The following is an 18342-nucleotide window of genomic DNA, read 5'->3' on the forward strand; positions in this document are numbered from 1 at the left end:
ATCTCAGCAACCTCCCCACCAAGTTTTAGGCGAATCCAACCAGCCATCTCGGAGAAATCACTCCCAGTCAGAATTCAGCTTGCTATCGCTGGAAAACAGATCGCTGCCATTTTTCCGATCAGTTTCCGGTCAAGCCCGATCAATTCCGTTAATTCCTAAATTGCCCATGTTCAGTTTGATTCGTTATTAAAGTTATATTTAATTGGCAAGGGTAGTCCAGTCAATTGGGCTTTAATTCGAGATAAGGATAGGGCGCGGGGGTTACAATTCCTCAAGGTGTCATCCTTCTCAACCGTTCATCCTCCACGTGGCATCCATCCAGCACGCCAACGCCACCTCATCTCCAATGCATGAGCGCACCTCCTTCACTTCATTGCGCACACCACTTAACCATCATTGAGAGTTAAGGAAGTAAGTCCCCCACTCTCGTAGCTAGGAGCCTTTCGCATACCTTTACTCATTCAACTCTCGTAACTGACCCTAGCTCATTAATTCTAGCCTTAACCTCACTTACTCCCTCCACCTCGTCATTACCTATTCCCCTCGCCATTAGTGAACCCCTTCATTCGCATGACCCTTAGCTTATCCTATAGCCGTAACTGCTCCTGATCATTAGTAAGCCACCTCCCCTCATTAGTTAGCCAACTCCCTCGCACAACCCTTCACCTAGCTCTAAACCATAACCGATCCTCTAGTCATTAATCCTCCTCCCCCAAATTACCCAACCTAATCCAATACCGTTGTACCTTGATCGAGTCCATCCAAGCTCACAACTCCGACCGAGCTCGCCTAACCCACCTAGTCTATGTGGGTTCCTCACCAACTGTGAGAGAATCCAAAATAAGAAGGCCATGGAACAGACCCCAACCCTTCCAACTAGACCTAGCTCACTTACCTAACCCGAGCCTACCTAAACCTACCTCGAGCTCATCTCCTCATCCCGAGCTCGACCTTGGAGTCTAATTGCTAGGAACTTCTCCAAGGTCTTGTACGTGATCAGTCCATCGTTTCCCCTTCGGCTTCGACATCATCTTGCGGCCAGTTCTGCCGCCACTCCTGCCTACCGTAGTTGACCAGCAGCAGCAGGCGCCAAGGCGACCTCGGCCAGGCAGGCCGAGCCCCTGCCAACCACCTGAGCGCCCTTCTCACCGCTGCCCCAGCACCTGGCCAACCGAGGCCAGCCGTTTCCACCTCCTCCTGGGCGACGCGACCTTCACCTCCAGCGCTGTCGCCCCGTCCTGCCGAGACTTCTACTCGGCCTACCAGCTATCTTCATCGGCGTCCTAGTCCCGCATCGCCGAATCCTCTTCGGCCAGCACTTACTAGACGACCAAGCATCCTAGGCCAGGCGGGCCTAGCCAGCACTCCTCCTCCTTGCTGTGATATCCGAGAGTCGCTTAGCCACCAGTATTCTCTTGGATCCTTTTGTTGATTAAGTCGAATTCTCGTCGGCTAGGTAACTTCTCAACATTCTATAGAACGGGGTTACGGGTGTAATTGCTTTCTAAACTAGGCTCTAGTCATTTGCTATTGTCGGTAGTCCATTCAAGGCACCTCGCCAAGGACTTGGTTGCGAGTAGCTAGACCATCTAAGGAAAAGGGCATGGTTTGGCTGTTCTTAGGGACTGTATGAATGGTTTGTGAATGAATGCTGAGTGAGTTGTGAGAGCAAAATTTGTATCGCTCACGTTTGTACAAGTCTTGATCCCCTCGGTGTTGTAGTAGGAATTAAATGTTGGGTTCGGGGAAAACATTCTTGTATCCTTGTCCTAGGGTAATATTAAGCTGGGGTTGCTGTCCGGCGAAGGTAAGTTCTGTAAATATAATTTGTTTTTTGTTAGTCTTGGCTCCCACGAGTGATCCTGGCTTCGGGGTCTGTACTCGGGTGCGAATTTGTCAAGCCGGGTCTAGAGGTTCCCCACCAGCCCCCCTCTTGGGTGGGGTCCACTTAAAAAAACTTAAAACTTATCTTAAAATGTATATTTTGAAGGGCAAAATAATATTTTGTAAAAAGGGTTTAGTTTTAATTTGGGAGGTTCAGCACGTTTTAGACCTAGATTGAGTTTACTCTCGAAAGCGTTGTGATCAATGCCCAAGGCTCAGTTCAAGAGTTAGATGAGTGTGTTGGGCTTAAAGCATTTTTTTTTTTATTTTGAAGCAAGTTTGAGACGAAAAACAAATAGGAGACTTGTGCGTGTGTGTGCGCGTGCAGCGCTAAATAGGGTTTGAATTTATTATTTTGATCTTTACTTGGGATTTTTGAGTTGAAATTATTGATTTAGATCCAAACTTTGTTTTTAGATTTAATTTGGTCCCAAAAATGGTTTTATGGATCCATTTTCTTAATTTGGACTCGATTTCTCCCGGTAGGTTTGATTTTGACCTGTATTTCTGCTCGAGGTATGAATTTTGGATCTAGTACTTGGATTTGGATCGAGTAGGTCTGAAGTTGGATTTTGGATTTAGACCATGTATTTGGATTTGGATATGGTTTTCTAGAGGTCCATTTTGGATCTGTGTCGAGGTTTAAATTTAGATACGGATCTAGAGGGCTATTTTGGATCTAGAGTCGGGATTTGGACTTAGATACAGATCTAAAGGCCTATTTTGGGGCGAGCATGGGTCTAGTGCCCAAAGTTAAATGCAAATTGCTGTAAAAAATTATTGAAATTACTGATGTTATATTTGAATATCTGAAGTATAATCTTTCTGAAAAAATTTGGAGCGATAACAAAAGATTCAAACGTTTGTTTTGCAGTTATTTCTAATTGTTGGATTGGTTTTCTAGTTATTTCTAACTGTTGGATTGGTTCAATCCGGTCGAGTCCTCCCAAAGTGCTGATGTCTTTGAAACTTTGACATTTTGTATTACTCCTCTATCCTCCTGATTCCCTCAAAGCTTTACCGGAAGCACTTTTATGTTTGGTATGATGAAATTTGTAGATTTTTATCTAAGTCACTCGGACTTTTTTATTTTACTGTCGCACCTGAGTCGCATCGAGTCGGGTGCGCACCGGATATGAGTGCGGCTCTGACTCACACCTGAGCCTAATTAAAATGTCATATTACTAAATTACTTATATAATATATATTGTTTTGATATTTTATTATCCAATACAATTATTCAAGTATGTTATATATATTAATAACTAAATTGTAATAATAATATATACATGTTTATTCTGTTAGAATAATAATAACAAAATACTCTCACCGCCGCAGCGCGGCACTTAAATTTTTTAAGATGTGCTGCTCCAACACCCGCACTCGGGTAAAATAGATTTTCATGCTGGCCAGATGGCAGTACAAAATGAAGGATAAGCAGCTCGTTTGTGTTTGGCATCGACATTTTAAGCATGATCGTCCATGCCTTTAACGACCACGTTCACCGTCGACAGTGCTTTGCCCCACACCCAAACGCCAAGTGAGTGATGCTTTGTCTTGTGGGTTCTTTCTCACAACCAATTTTACCGTCAGCATTGCAAGTATTGACCGTGACGATCTACCGACTGTCAATAGAAATCCATTGGGGGATACTGCATGTTGTTTGTATGTTTTTTCCATATGTTAGAGTAACATTGAACTTTATAGAGTGTGAAAGCGCTTATTCAATTTCTTCAAAGATCCATCCATCAAAACAAAATTATAACAAAACACATAGGTATTATGAAAATAGAATGCTCAACCTCATTCCAAGAATAACATATATTCACTTTTTCCTTGCTCATGGTTTTATTTCTCATTCACTAGCTTATTTCTTTCTTCCAACTTGACGACCAGTTTTCTTCAACTTAAGTTGTTTGTTATAAGCCTAAAATTAAGATAGGAAAATACATGTTTGCGTTCTTGCACGAAAATGATATTTAAGTCAAAGCTATAACTTCTTCGTGATAATTATAAATAACATTAGAATATAATTTGTGGGCCCCATAGGTTTATGAAAATTTAGTTGCTAAAGCTGGTTATATACATCACTACTTCCGTTGAAGTGCTTCATTTTAATTATGATAAAAAAGAACTCATTATTAATAAAATAAACTTTTTGTATGGATAAAAGCAAAAACCACAAAAAAAAAAACGTTACATTTTTTTTTGTCTTACTTATATTGTTATTTTATTATCTCATAAATATTTTATTATCTCATACTTATGTTTAGCATTGTTTCATACATCCTTCTATTGTCTCATTGTCTCATAAATATGCTATTACTTCATAAACAATATTTTATACTTATGTTTAGTTATCTCATTATTTCATAAATTTTTTATTATCTCATAAACATTATCTCATATTTATGTTTAGCTTTTTCTTATATATGTATGTTTGTTATCTCATTGTTTCGTAAATATTATCTTATATTTATTTATTATTGTATACCTATTTATTATTTTATATTTATTTATTATTTTATATTTATTTGTAATCTCATATATGTATATGTAATATTTAAAAAATATATATATATATATATATATATATATATATATATATATAATAATGTTCAAAACCGACTTATGCTCATTGCCTATCGCCTACTTAAGAGCGACGGTGGGTCTCGTCTGCCCTGCAAGGCAACGCCATCGTCTCTCGCCGTTCAGCCGGATGATGGCCTTTTTGTTTCTTTACATATATTTTTCTGTAATGGTTCAACTGATGATGACGGCGATGTCCTGGAAGGACGACGTCATCATCCCTCACAGAGGGCGATTTTGTGTTATTCTTTTGTAATTTACTGTCTAGAAAACTTCAATATTAAGAAGCACTTTTGGTACTCAAGCGTCCCATTTTCACGCTTCCCGCTAGCAGGCCGCTGTTTGAGAATTAAGTGAAATAGTGGGCGGCGATCTGTTAATCTCTCAATTTTTGAGCGGTGTGCTGCTATTTGGTATCTTTTTCTCAATGGGTTAGATCTTGTTTCTGGTTTTCGACTTTTCGGCATTTTTGCCGCGACCTGCGTTTGACAGTATGAAGGTCTGAGTCTTTTCCCGACTTCAGACCGGGAACATTTTGAAGGTTGTTTATGAGAACTCGATTTTCTTTGTTTTGGTGTCTTAGTTGGTAGCGATGGCGTGGGTTAGCCTAGACTTTTAGGGAGATCGTTCGTTCGTACGGGGGATTTGAGTCAAACAACTGAAGTTTGATGTTGTGGAGATGCAGAGCCCAATGCCGAACCACCCATTTCATCTTCTCCGTCAGTTTCCTCAGAAGCATGACGACTTCGTGCCGGCCAATTCATACGTGTGAATCTGAAGCAGGAAGCGGTTACGGCGACTTGACACGCACCTTTCTTACAGCTCCTTCGGATTCTTGCATTTTCTCGAGGAAACTAGAGGATGTAATGGCCGTTATTGTTGATAACAAGGGTTTTGAGGGTATTAGGGCTTCCAATCTATGGAACGAGGATTTGGTTGCAGCATGTTTGCGGTCCTTTCCGAGGATTTACTTTCAGAGCGAAAGGTCGGTTGGATGCCAGAAGGGCTTCAGGAGAAGGTCTCCTTTGAAACAGAGGAATCTGTGGCAAGAATATAAGGATTCAAGCAATGGAGTTAGAATTTATGGTCCTGCTGCCTATAGAGATCAGCGGAGAGTACTCGAGGGCGTGAATAAAGCGTTGAACTTCTACACTTGGGTTGAATCAGGGGGAGGTTTCACCCACACTGACATCACTTGCAGAGAGATGGCCTACGTCTTGGCCAAAGCGAACTGCTTGAAGAAGCTGTGGCAATTTCTTCACGAAATGAGCAGAAGGGGTGCCCCAAACGAGCTGGTGAAGACGGCTACTATAACTGCTGTCATCAAGGTGCTGGGGGAGGAAGGCCTGGTGAAGGAAGCGTTGATGGCATTCTACAGAATGAAGCAATTCTGGTGCAAACCGGATGTGGTTGCATACAACACTGTGATTGTAGCACTATGCAGAATAGGAGACTTCAAGAAGGCGAAGTTTCTTGTTGATAAAATGGGGGTTCCTGGGTCTAGATGTCCGCCTGATGCATTTACTTACACAATTTTGATTGGTTCTTACTGCAAGCATAGCATGAAAACTGGTTGCCTGAAGGCGATTAAGCGGAGGCTATGGGAAGCTAACCATCTGTTCAGGATCATGCTGTCCAAAGGGCTTAAACCTGACACAGTTACCTACAATTGCTTGATTGATGGACTCTGCAAAAATTATAGGATAGGAAGGGCACTTGAACTCTTGGATTCAATGATCACTAGCGGATGTTCTCCGAATAGAGTGACCTATAACTCATTCATTAGGTACTATAGTACTGTTAATGAGATTGACAAAGCAATAGAAATGTTAGTCCTTATGACCACGAGGAACCATGGTGTACCCACTTCAAGTTCTTATACCCCAATCATCCATGCGTTATGTGAGAGTGGTCGGGTATGTGAGGCACGTGAGTTCCTGGTGAAGATGGTTAAGGGTGGATCAGTTCCTAGGGTGTATACCTATAATCTGGTAATAGATTCATTGCACTCAGCTGGTGAATCTGGATTGCCAGATGAAGTTCGTCGTACAATTGAAGATCAGATTGATATTAGATTCAGGACTATAAAGAATATAAAGCCAATAACATCAGACTACACACACTTCCAGAGGGATTCATAGAGATAATTTAGTTAGGTAGGTTGGCCGGCTTCACACCACTCCCCTTGTTTTTATGGTAGGTTCTCTTTGTCGTCTCTGTTAATATTTTCAGTTGTATTCTGTATATGTTGGTTCGATAGTTTTTATTGATGTAGCAACTGCTACGCCATGTTTGAGTTTCACTGTTTTACCTTTTCCTTTCAACACGATTGTGGCTTCAGAAATTTATTTTGTTGAAGAAAAGAATCTTGTATTCAGAATATACTTTTACACGCATTAGCTCATGGCTGTGCATATGTGCATGTGTGGATGCACATACGCAGGTGTATGTGTGCGGCATTTCCTATCATCCTATCTGATTAATTTGTCTGCCATAGAGGTTCTTGTACGCAATGACTTCAGAGGTTTTAACTTTTGTTTTATGGATATGGATGCGCCTGTATGTTATGAAATAGAACGTCAGCTTTGTTATTTAGTTTGTAAGACTCTTCTTAAGTTGTATTCGATGTTCCGCACAGAAGCTCTGATAATTTGATTTGAGAATTTCACTCGAGTGATAGAAATGCTGAGAAAATGTGTCTGTTTCTGAGTTTTCGGAGGATCCCATTGATGGCATATTGGCATTACATCATCAGTTAGCTGATTCTTTCTGGTTTGTTTATTTGGTTGCTTACACATGCATTACTAACCACCATTTTTTATTACCTGTTAGATGTTTTTATTGAAGAATTTCTCTATGTTGGAATAGTCAATGGAAATGAAAAGCATGGATTTGGTTAGCCCCTGTAATTGCCTAGCTCTTTAGTGTGAGCATTAGGGTATCTTGAGCCAGGAGTTCAGTTCCTCCTATGTGCAGACATGCAGTGGCAGTGGAGCCTTTACTTGCGATGGCATACTATGAGGGCGCATGTTGAAAGCTTTGTTACTGTTTTACAGAGCTGCGTTACATTTAATTTTGCCTGATCTGCTCGCCTGTCCTAGTTGTGTTGTAGCTCTTCTAGTTAGAAGGGCATATAATTGTGAGAATCTTCAGAAGTTCGTGTCTCTCCGAGTGAAAACAAGAATGATTGAGAAGAGATGATAGAGAAGAAGTTGATGGAGGCAAAGGTGCAGCCGGCGCTTAGTGGCCCTACAATCCTTAAACACTATTATAACATTAACCTAATCTGAATACAACAGATTGTACACAAAAGTGTAAAAAATTACAAGTGTGCCACCGCCTAGTACATTTGGGCGTGTGGATTATAAAAGAATTGGATCGGGTCTGGACAGACCCGATCCCATGCACACAAACTTAACAGCCCCCCTCAAGTTGTGCATGAGATTTGATCATGCATAACTTGTTCTTCAATTCCTAGAAGTGCTGCCCTGTGAGTCCTTTGGTGAAGAGATCAGCTATTTGTTCACTGGTGGATATATACGTAGGCAAGATCTCAGCTTCTGCAACCTTCTGACGGATGAAGTGTTGATCAATCTCTATGTGTTTGGTGCGATTATGTAGAACTGGGTTGAAGGCAATCTTTATTGCACTTTGGTTGTCACATAGTAACGATGATTGAACAATAGGAAGAGTGAGCTCGCCAAGCAAATGTCATAACCATGACGCTTCAGCTGTCCCGGCAGCCATTGCTCTATATTCTGCCTCAGTGCTCGATCTAAGGCAGAAACCTGAAACTGAGCGTCGGTCATCAGGATCTCCTGCCCAGTCTGCATCAGTATAAGTATATATGCTATGTCCAAGAGAAACATTGGGACACTTTGTATAGATCAATCCATCCCCAAGTGTAGCTTTGAGATACCGTAAGATCCGCTTAGCGGCATCCATATGTCCTTCCGTGGGTGCATGCATAAATTGAGAGATCTGATTTACAGCATAGACTATGTCTGGGCGGGTAAAGGTAAGGTATTGTAACATACCAACAATGCTGCGATAGAAGGTAGGATTTGAATAGGCAGCGGTTCCATCAGAGGCAGCCAATTTAGTGTTTAGAACACTAGGAGTAGTTATGGGTTTGCAATTAATCATACCTGCCTTGTCCAAAATATCAAGAGTATACTTATGCTGCGTAAGAGTCAATCGATCATTTGCCCTGTCAAGTTCAACACCGAAGAAGTACCGAAGTTCGCCGAGATCTTTCATCTTGAATTCTTGTTGCAACAGATCCTTAACATAAGATATATGAGAAGAAGAATTCCCAGTTATAACAATATCATCTACATAGATAAGTAACCAAGTAGTAGCTTCTTCGGTATGATACATAAACAAGGAATGATCTAGAGAGCTTCGTAGAAAACCAACTTGTTGTATATGATGAGAAAACTGATCGAACCATGATCTAGAAGCTTGCTTCAGTCCATATAAAGACTTGTGTAACTTACAAACCCATTTTTGAGGATCATGAGTATTGTAGCCGGGAGGTTGCTCCATGTATACCTCTTCCTTAAGAATCCCATGAAGAAAAGCATTTTTGACATCTAACTGATAAAGAGGCCACCCATATGAGACTGCAAGAGAAATAATCACACGTATTATGCCCATCTTGATAACCAGACTGAATGTTTCATCATAATCTTCCCCATATTGCTGTGTGAAACCGCGCGCCACAAGACGTGCTTTATGTCGATCAATGCTACCATCTGGCTTATATTTCAGTTTGTAGACCCATTTGGAGCCCACAACATTCTTATCAGTTGGACGAGGGACAATCTGCCAAGTCTGACACTCATGCAAGGCTGCCATTTCCTCATTCATAACTTCAACCCAACATTTTTCCTTACTTGCATGGTGATAGGATTTTGGTTCGACCTTCTTGCTGACTTTTGTCATAAACAATTGAAAATCTAAAGAAAAGTTGTTATAACTTACCCACCGATCAATGGGATGTCGCACACGTTGGGACTGACGTGGGGCTGCAGTAGGAGCTAATCGCCTAGAGTACACAAGGCTTGAGAACCGACTATGTATAGATGAATCATGGGGTTGTGAGGATGAGGGCATGCTGTCCAAGGAATCGCTCACAAGTGTCTCAGGCTCATTAACATCTTGCTCCTCGTGCTCAGTCAAACGGTTAGCCCCTTGTCTTAGGATTTCAGCATGCAGCCAAGTATCATAAACCTCATTTTTATCCTTGATTGAGTGTCATGCAAGTAGCCTTGGGATCTTGTAACATGTTTTCATCAAAAACAACATGCCGTGAAATATGAACACGCTCAGTTTTAGGGTTGTAATATCTATAACCCTTGTAGTTTTCTGCATACCCTATAAATCTGCACAAAATAGCACGATCCTGAAACTTGTTACGTAAGGAAACATCAACATGCACATAGCAAACACATCCAAAAACACGCAATTCCTCATAGCGTGGCTGCTCTTGATGTAATAAAAAATATGGGGATTTGCCATCAAGCAAAGCCAATGGCAGTTGATTTATAACATGGACAGCCGTATGAAAAGCCTCAGTCCACAATGTCATGGGTAAGTCTGTGTCATGCATCATGCTGAGCGCGCTTTCAACAATATGTCTATGTTTCCGTTCAACAATTCCATTTTGCTGAGGAGTATGTGGGCATGAAATCTGTCTAGTGATCCCATTATCTAGTAGATACTCAGTAAATTCATTAGAAATAAATTCACCACCATCATCACATTGAAAATGCACAATATTACTAGAGTATTTATTTCGAACCAAGGCATGGAATTGAGTAAACAAACGGAAAACTTCAGATTTGTGTTTCATGAAGTGTATCCAAGTATGTCGGGAATATGAATCTATAAAAATGACATAGTACCTACTCCCAGAAGAAGAGGGAATTGGAGCAGGCCCCCAAACATCAGAATATATGGTGTCAAAAATCCTTGAAGCTCTTTTATTAATTGACTGAAAAGGAAGGGCATGGCTTTTACAAAGATGACAACTCGAGCACATGCTGGACTCACTGACTGAACTCAGACTGGACTTATCTAAGAGTCCGTCTGCAACAAGACTTCGAACAAAAGACTGACTACAATGAGCTAACCGACCATGCCAAATGGATGGCTTATTATACTCTGCGACATTGACTTCCATTATGACTTGAAGAACATGAATCTGGAGGGTGAGGTTTGGACAGCTTTGGAGCTTCTTCAAGGACATACATATCTCATTTGCGAGTGCCCTCAGCGAATGTCTTCTTGGTTTGAGCATCCTTGACATAAACAGAAGATGGTGTGAATTCAACAGAGGAGTGTGTATCATCAATAAGTTTGGACACTGAGATAATATTTTTCTTGACACTTGGAACAACAAGGACATTCTTTAATGGAATGGAAGAAGAACCCATGGATATTTGTGCATTTCCAATGTGCGATATTGTGTGATGGGAACCATCTCCCGTGACTACTGAGCCTTGATCTAAATAAGGGGAAACACTAGAGAGATTACCTGTGTCACCAGTAACGTGGGCTGCTGCTCCGGAGTCCACATACCACTCTCCTTGCTCATTTTGCTTCAAGTTAAGTTTGGATAAGACTGTCATTAGAAGTTGTTGCACGTCTGCTGAAACCTTTGAAGTTGGATTTGATCTAGATGAGGATAGAGCTGACCCCACTGCTGTCCTGTTCTCGCGCCTGACCTGACTATTCTTGTTCTGAGGATTGTGCCAACATTCTGATTTTACATGCCCCTTCTTGTTGCAATAGAAGCATGTCGGAATTCTTCTAGATGTGGCAGAGGTAGTATTCATGTTTGGCGGTGTTGGGAGAATCCCTCTTCCCATGCCTGCCTGAGGAGTCCAAGAACGAGTGCGATTTCCTTGCAGTGCGTGAGTTCCTGTGATCAGTACATTGTGGCTGTTGGAAGGAATCATATTATGTCGTTGAACTCGACTAGCTTCATGTTGAAAAAGCTTAGCCTTTAGATCTTCAAAAGATGGGAGAACAGGTAAGACTTCCAAGGCTGTGCAAAAAATATCAAATTCTGTTCCCAATCCACCTAAGGCTTGTTGGACTTTGTCCTTGTCGCTGACGGGATGTCCAATTGCAGCAAGCTGATCACTAACACTCTTGATTTCATTCAAATACTCCAAAACTGTATGTGTCCCACGCTTGATATGCTGAAATTGCCTTCTTAATTGTAGAAAACGTGCTTCCGAGACTTGAGAATATGTTGTGGCAAGGGTAGACCACAACTCTAGGGCAGTTAAATCATCATCAATACCTCCCAATACCTCTTCAGGTAGAAGTGATATAAGCAACAAGAGACTGGTCGTGAGCCAGCCAAACTTCATATTCGGGATTGCTCTCAGGAAGAGTTTCATATTCAAAACTGATTTCACTTCCAACCGATGACCCAACACCTTTATCTCCTACGACTGTCTTCTTTACTTCACGGTTAACATACTTTGGAGGTGCTGGAGTAGTCCCATCGATGTGCCCATACAGTCTATGGCTCTTAATAAATAGGACAATTTGACGTTTCCAAGTCAAATAATTACTATGGTTCAGTTTTTGAGAGATGAGTTGTGAGAGAAAACTAGAGATAGAAGAGAGGGAGCTGGCTGGTCCATGATTGAAAGAGAGGATTAGAGCAGATGGTTTGGGCAGAAATTTTAAAGGTCACGACAGAAATTAGGGCAAACCGTGTGATTTAGGGCAAAAAACAGAATTTAGGGCAAATCGTGGGATTAAGGGCAGAAACAGAGTTTGGGGATAACCACGGCAGAAAATAAGATTTAGGGCAGAATACTCCAAGCTGAAATCACTCACCGGAGGACGATGTAACCTGGTTCTGATACCATGTGAGAATCTTCAAAAGTTCGTGTCTCTCCGGGTGAAAACAAGAATGATTGAGAAGAGAGGATAGATAAGAAGTTGATGGACGCAAAGGTGCAGCCGGCGCTTAGTGGCCCTGCAATCCTTAAACACTATTATAACATTAACCTAATCTGAATACAACAGATTGTACACAAAAGTGTAAAAAATTACAAGTGTGCCACCGCCTAGTACATTTGGGCGTGTGGATTATAAAAGAATTGGATCGGGTCTGGACAGACCCGATCCCATGCACACAAACTTAACAATAATTATTTGATGTATGCACAAGCTTTTCCAGTCGGTGCAAATGCTCATATTTTCATTATTCTCATTTTCCAATCTGTCTTTGCTTAAGAATGATGCTTTAGTTTTCATTTTGTTTCATGGTGTTTGCTTCGATCTAAAAAGAAATGCTTTCATGTCTTCAAACTGTTTCTCAATTTCCTTTATTTGGTTGATAATTTTCTAAGGAATCGTGAAGTGTGTTTTTTGATGTAAGTAACATGGGATCAGCCTGGTAATTGTATCATGTGATTTGTTCCTACTAGGTTGGATGAATAATCATGGCTGCTAACCTGCCTTATCAAGCCTCATCCGGATGACATATTAATGGCCCCTGCAAAGTAAGCAAATCATTGGTTCAAGGTAGTCCCAGGATTGATGTGCTGACCATTCTCATGTTATAACTATTGCACAACAGTTTTGTGTTTCATCAAAAGTTGAGAAAGTATGGAGGTTGTGATTTATCAATCATGGATTCTTTAAAAAACTTATTTGTTACAGGGTACATTGCAAATATCCAACGACTAGAATATTCCGCTATTTCTGTAAAATTTAAATTGTCGTTTCAAACTATGAACTTTGTGTGATCATACATACAATGCTGTCTGAATCTTTTATGCAGCAAGCTGTTTCTGCTGTCAACAGAAAAGAGTCATTTTCCAAGCCCGTCACATTGTTGTGAAGGAAAACCTGCATAGTAGCTCATTTGCAGAGGGAGCCATCAAGTTGTTATGTCTTAATCAGAAGAAGGAGTTGAGGGGAAAGCTAATGTCCTTCCATGCACGTTTAAGGTTTATGGGCTGTCTTCCTCGTAATTAGCTGGAGTCTAGGGTTTATGATGTTCATACACTAAAGGAATTACTGTGGGGCCAAACATAATTGGTGTTGCAGGCTTTCTATATCTGGCATCTGTAACATGATCATGTCTGTGTTTCAGTTTCTGGTGGTCTTATTTGTCGAATATGACATAACTTGTTGGTGCTAGCCTTGTTTTGATGCTGTCCTACACGAGCTGTTATGAAAACCTATTATACTATTCAAAATTTGAAAAGGATGTGCTAGGCCCACACTTGATCATGATTAGCTCTCTGTGGATATGCACGAACATGGATCCACATTGGTGCTCTGAATTTCTTATTGGGGTCCAGCTGTTTCATCATGAAGATTATGTAAGCTACGGTTTGGACATCTGACCTACTCTTTGCTGCCTATTTAAGTTTGTTTCCAGTGGACGAGTTTGATTCTTCACCTGATTAATTTCGTACATAATGTTTGATTTTTGTATTAGTGTCATACATCTGATTCTAAATTCAAGTGTCATATTTGTGGAACCGTCGGTTATGCAATTCCTTCTTATTTCGAGCGTGGATCTGATTATGCCAATGTGCTTATATTGGAAACTAGATTTGCTGGTTCACCTTAACTTATACCAATTGTCTAAGCCTAATCCATTAATGTTTCTCTAATTGACTGTTGAAGGTAAACCAAGTAATGATTCTACATCTTTCTGAATAGGTGGCCTATGGTGTCCCAGGTAACACATTTCATGTTCAAATGCTGTGCATGCAAATAATTATGTTTTGGCGCAAAACATTGTAAGCCTTGTGGTCTACAGAACTTAGAAATCTTTAAGTAGATTCGCCAACCCTAGGTTCACAATATTACTGTTTGAAGTGGATGTTTGGTCTGAAATGCGACTGAGGTTTGGACGTAAGGAACTGATGGTGTTAACCATTTTCGATTGGTCACATTCAGAAATCCAAAACAGCAATTTGACTTGAATCAGGTTGAGGTTCTTTGCACCAGATCTATGGATGCTCATTTTGGGGATCTTCAGAACTCTGTGTAAATAATCCAATTTGAGACTTCATGCTCTCTCCCTTTAAATGCGAAGCTGACTATTTCCAGTAAACAACTTACTAGTTGGCTGTACCAGCGTCTGGATTCGGCTCAAGTCCAATCAATATATCTCCCAAGATTATGGCCTTCTTGATGCCATATCAGGATTAACAGTTCGAAGGAGATTCTGATTCAATAAATTAACATGTTGGAAATCTCTTCCTGGCGAAAAAATGACGCAAGAAACAATTCTTTTGGATATCATTATAGTTATATGGAAATTACGGCTGGTAAACAAGCTGAATCGTAGGGTCCTTAACCTTGCCTTACTTTGATGATGGTCGAAACGACCTAGGGAAAACAAAAATCTTTTACAAGGTCAAGCCCAGAAGGGCTCTCCGTACCTGACTAGGTGGGTGATGTTAAAGCCTACAAATATTGGGGCACTGAACTCAATGTTTAAGATGCATTTTTTTTGTTATGTCCCTAAATCAATGAGGAAATTTCCCGTGGACCATCGTGGACTAACCATAGCTTCTATGCTGATAAGGGTCAACTAAAATATGCTATTTATAAATGGTCCCTTCGTTGATTCCATGATCTTCTGTACATCAAAAAAAAAATTGGAGATTTCAATTGCAAGTGCTTAATTAACTCAGTAGACAAGAAGCGTATTTCGAAGTTACTATTGTTGAGATGAAACTAACTTTGCGATTGTTGGGTTGCTAGTCAAGCCATCAATAACCAAATTCAACCGACCTCATAACTGATCTTGGCCACGTGCATTGTGAATCACATAACTTTCACAAATTTCCTTAAATTTATCCAGCATGTTTTCGCGCAGTCTCACCTTCTAGCCATGCCCAGTAACGTAGATCATATGATTTTCCTAAATATGCTGACAACCGTGGGAGGCTTGTACGTTCTTTGCGGACAACTCTCAAGAAAATGCACTAAATTTCTTTTGTGATGATGAAAGGCAGCCTAAACTTTAATAAAAAAAAAAACAAAGTGATCTGTCCATTTGTCTTGGGTTATCTTCAATCCAAATTAAATTAGCTAGGAAAAAAGAGTCATATACTTTGAATTCATTTGTGCGATATTGGATTAGTAACTAGTTTTTCAGTCTTCCCATGAGCTAGATGAGGCCCGAAGGTCTCCTCATTCCCCTTACCTTGGGATCTTGTGGTAGCATCAGCAAGGGTAATTTTGTACCCTTCAACTTACACACTGCACTCTGCCACCCATAGGACCATATTGGGCACAAGGATTGAACTAAAATTCTGCTTTCTAACAGGTCCCTACCCCAACTAGCTACTCTATGCCCCTTGAGGCACCTAGTTCTCGAGTTTACTATTTTCCTTCGACCTTTTTTTTATACACAACTCTGCTGCCCTTGTATTGGTATTTTCTAAACTTTGCCAATGCTAAATAAGTGTTTCTTTAACAATCTCATGTCACCGATGTTTTTGGTGAATATCCCTTTTTTTTTTTTCGTTTAGCAGTTAAGTAGGTTTATTTCCATAAGGACCATGTTTTACAAAATGATACCTTTGCTGTGGACTACATTTTAAAGTACTCCCCGCCTTATGTTATCTTGCAAATTTGTGCCTACAGTTATTTTCTTAATTCATTGTACTATATCCATAAATTTATGGACCTAAGAAACAGCTCCCACTCCAAAAAATATGACGTGGTAAATAGCTAATGAATGTATAGGTCGGCTTTTTTATTGTTTCCAAGTAAAATACTCCCCCTCCCCCCTTGGGGATCTCAAACCCTATATCGTGTAGGGTTAAACTGTAGCTTCTTTGAAGCATATGTTTGTCATACAGCTTTCTTGTATTACTTTTGGTGTGCTTCGATGCACATCAAGTCTTTCGCAGTATTTATGAACTTTATGACTCTCTTAATGAGATTTGAGTTGTTTTGGTATGGGTTTTATCGATCTGCAAATTTACAAAAATGTGACCCTCCTTCCTTGGAGGTACTTGGGAGTTTCCTTCTCGTAGGAGTTTTCAAAACCAAGTGTTACAAATGTTATAGAGCCAGATGCAATGGTGGTCTAACAATGTATCTTTTTCGGGCGACTTAGTTTTAGTTGCTACAGTTCAGATAGTCTTCCCAGCTATTAGATGTGGAGATCCTTACTTTGGCAGGTCACAGCAAGGAAGATGGAAGCAATCATGGAGAATCCTTGTAGTTTTGACCCTCTAGACAACATTACTCACTTGATAGGAAACAGGCATGTTTACAAAAAGGAAGAAGCATGGGTCTCATTGTTCGAGAGAATTCAATGTTCCTTTTTTGGCAAAACGACACTGGAAGGTGGTGGGGAGATTCTAGTCACGACAGGTTCGGTTGATAAACCAAAAAATTGAGCAATCATGTAAAAATTCTTGCGTTTCCATCATCCAAATAACGTACTTCCACTTGATAAGTTGGAAACAAGCATGTTTAGCAAAAGTAGGAGCTTTCCGGATGAGTGGGAAACTAATCCCACCTTGCGAATGAGAGCCGAAGCTCGTTTTTTCTCCTTGCCTGCATGGTCCAGGACTCTATCAGTAAGCGGGGGGCCGATGTGCTTTAACTCACATGTAGTGTTTCTATCCCTTTACAGCACAAGGGCATAGCACCCATTGGAGATGAATTGGAGAATCACCATCTACACGCCCCGCCCATTTGCACGAGGAAGCTTTAAGTCTAATAGTTTGAGAGAGATAAATGTTAGTTTTCGGGTGAAATAGGCTTACACGGTGATTTCAAGGCAGAAGTCACCTAGGGTTCAATTGATGAAGTGAAAAGCTATGCAATCGATCCTTATAATAAGTGGAATTGAAGAACACCAGTCCACACCTCAAGAAAGTATGTCGTAGGTACTACGTATGGTCTTCTTAGACGATTGCAAATAGTAGCTCAAGGACAGGTCACAGAACTTTGGAGGGCAAGCAACACCCCTCTCATCTCCTTTTTCCCAAAAGCGATAGAACGGTAGCGAACTGGTGCAAGTACAGCAAAGGATGGCTTGAACAGGTTCTCTAAAATTCAACAAAATTCCTTAACTATAGGTTCGAGTAATCAGATCTCACGCATGAAGTCGAATATTTTTTTTCACAAGAAAAAAAAATAAAACAGCCAAAATCACTCTGCCAGCAAACCGACACATAAACTAGTTTGTTTGTATGCATGAACGAATCCATTAATCCTAAAGCACCGCAAGCAGACCATTAAAGCACCGCAAGCAGACCATGTACCTACAAGAACAAGAGATAAAGTTTTAACTCTCTTCTCAACGCTGAGATGAAATACTCCTACTCCCCAAAAAAAAGATGGTTGTATTCTTCACTCCCATCATTGAAGATTTGGAGATTTTATCGAGTTATTACTAAGACATAAAAGTCAAAATTATATTAGTCACAAACTAAACGTTTGGTATCATGCCGTACTCGTAACCTGGCGAATGCGCCACAGTGTTTGCCAACACCACCCTGAAAGACGTCTTAGAACATTCCACTATTGGCTCATAATATCCTCAGATTACCGAAGGCTACATAACACGTAAAATTCACAGATACTCCCACACGACCCTGAAGTTAAAGGAAAATACGCCAACATAGCACACACCGAACTCCAACAACCCAAACAAGATATTTTAGCTCAGGCTGACAAAAAGACTCGAATTAAATCCTCACACAAAGCCATAGTGACCCCAAGCAAGCACAAGAAGCTTTGAGCAATTTGCACACGGTACACAGCTGTTGAAAAAGTCATCAGAAAGCAGACGCCTACGGGTATCATCTCTTCCAATTTGCATGCATTGGTTCTCATGTCCAAACC

The 18342-nt window shown here is 40.6% G+C and overlaps 1 protein-coding gene across 7 annotated transcripts; it reads left to right on the forward strand.

Moving 5' to 3' along the window:
* Positions 1–4802: 4802 nt before the first annotated feature.
* Positions 4803–13930, forward strand: LOC116261613 (pentatricopeptide repeat-containing protein At1g77405). Of its 7 annotated transcripts, none has more exons than XR_007574079.1 (3): positions 4803–6629; positions 12933–13029; positions 13289–13929. XR_007574079.1 is itself a non-coding variant. In XM_031640447.2 (2 exons), the coding sequence occupies exon 1, from the start codon at positions 5142–5144 to the stop codon at positions 6612–6614; it is 1473 nt and encodes a 490-aa protein (XP_031496307.1). In that variant the 5' UTR covers positions 4803–5141; the 3' UTR covers positions 6615–6629; positions 12933–13930. The 7 variants fall into 7 exon arrangements, 2 of the variants coding, with proteins under 2 accessions (XP_031496307.1, XP_031496308.1); XR_004174348.2 differs by having other exon boundaries at positions 12933–13007; XR_004174320.2 differs by having other exon boundaries at positions 4805–6669; positions 13289–13928.
* The last annotated feature ends 4412 nt before the right edge of the window (positions 13931–18342 follow it).

Source organism: Nymphaea colorata, chromosome 1, assembly GCF_008831285.2.
Source record: "Nymphaea colorata isolate Beijing-Zhang1983 chromosome 1, ASM883128v2, whole genome shotgun sequence".
Classification (NCBI taxonomy): domain Eukaryota; kingdom Viridiplantae; phylum Streptophyta; class Magnoliopsida; order Nymphaeales; family Nymphaeaceae; genus Nymphaea; species Nymphaea colorata.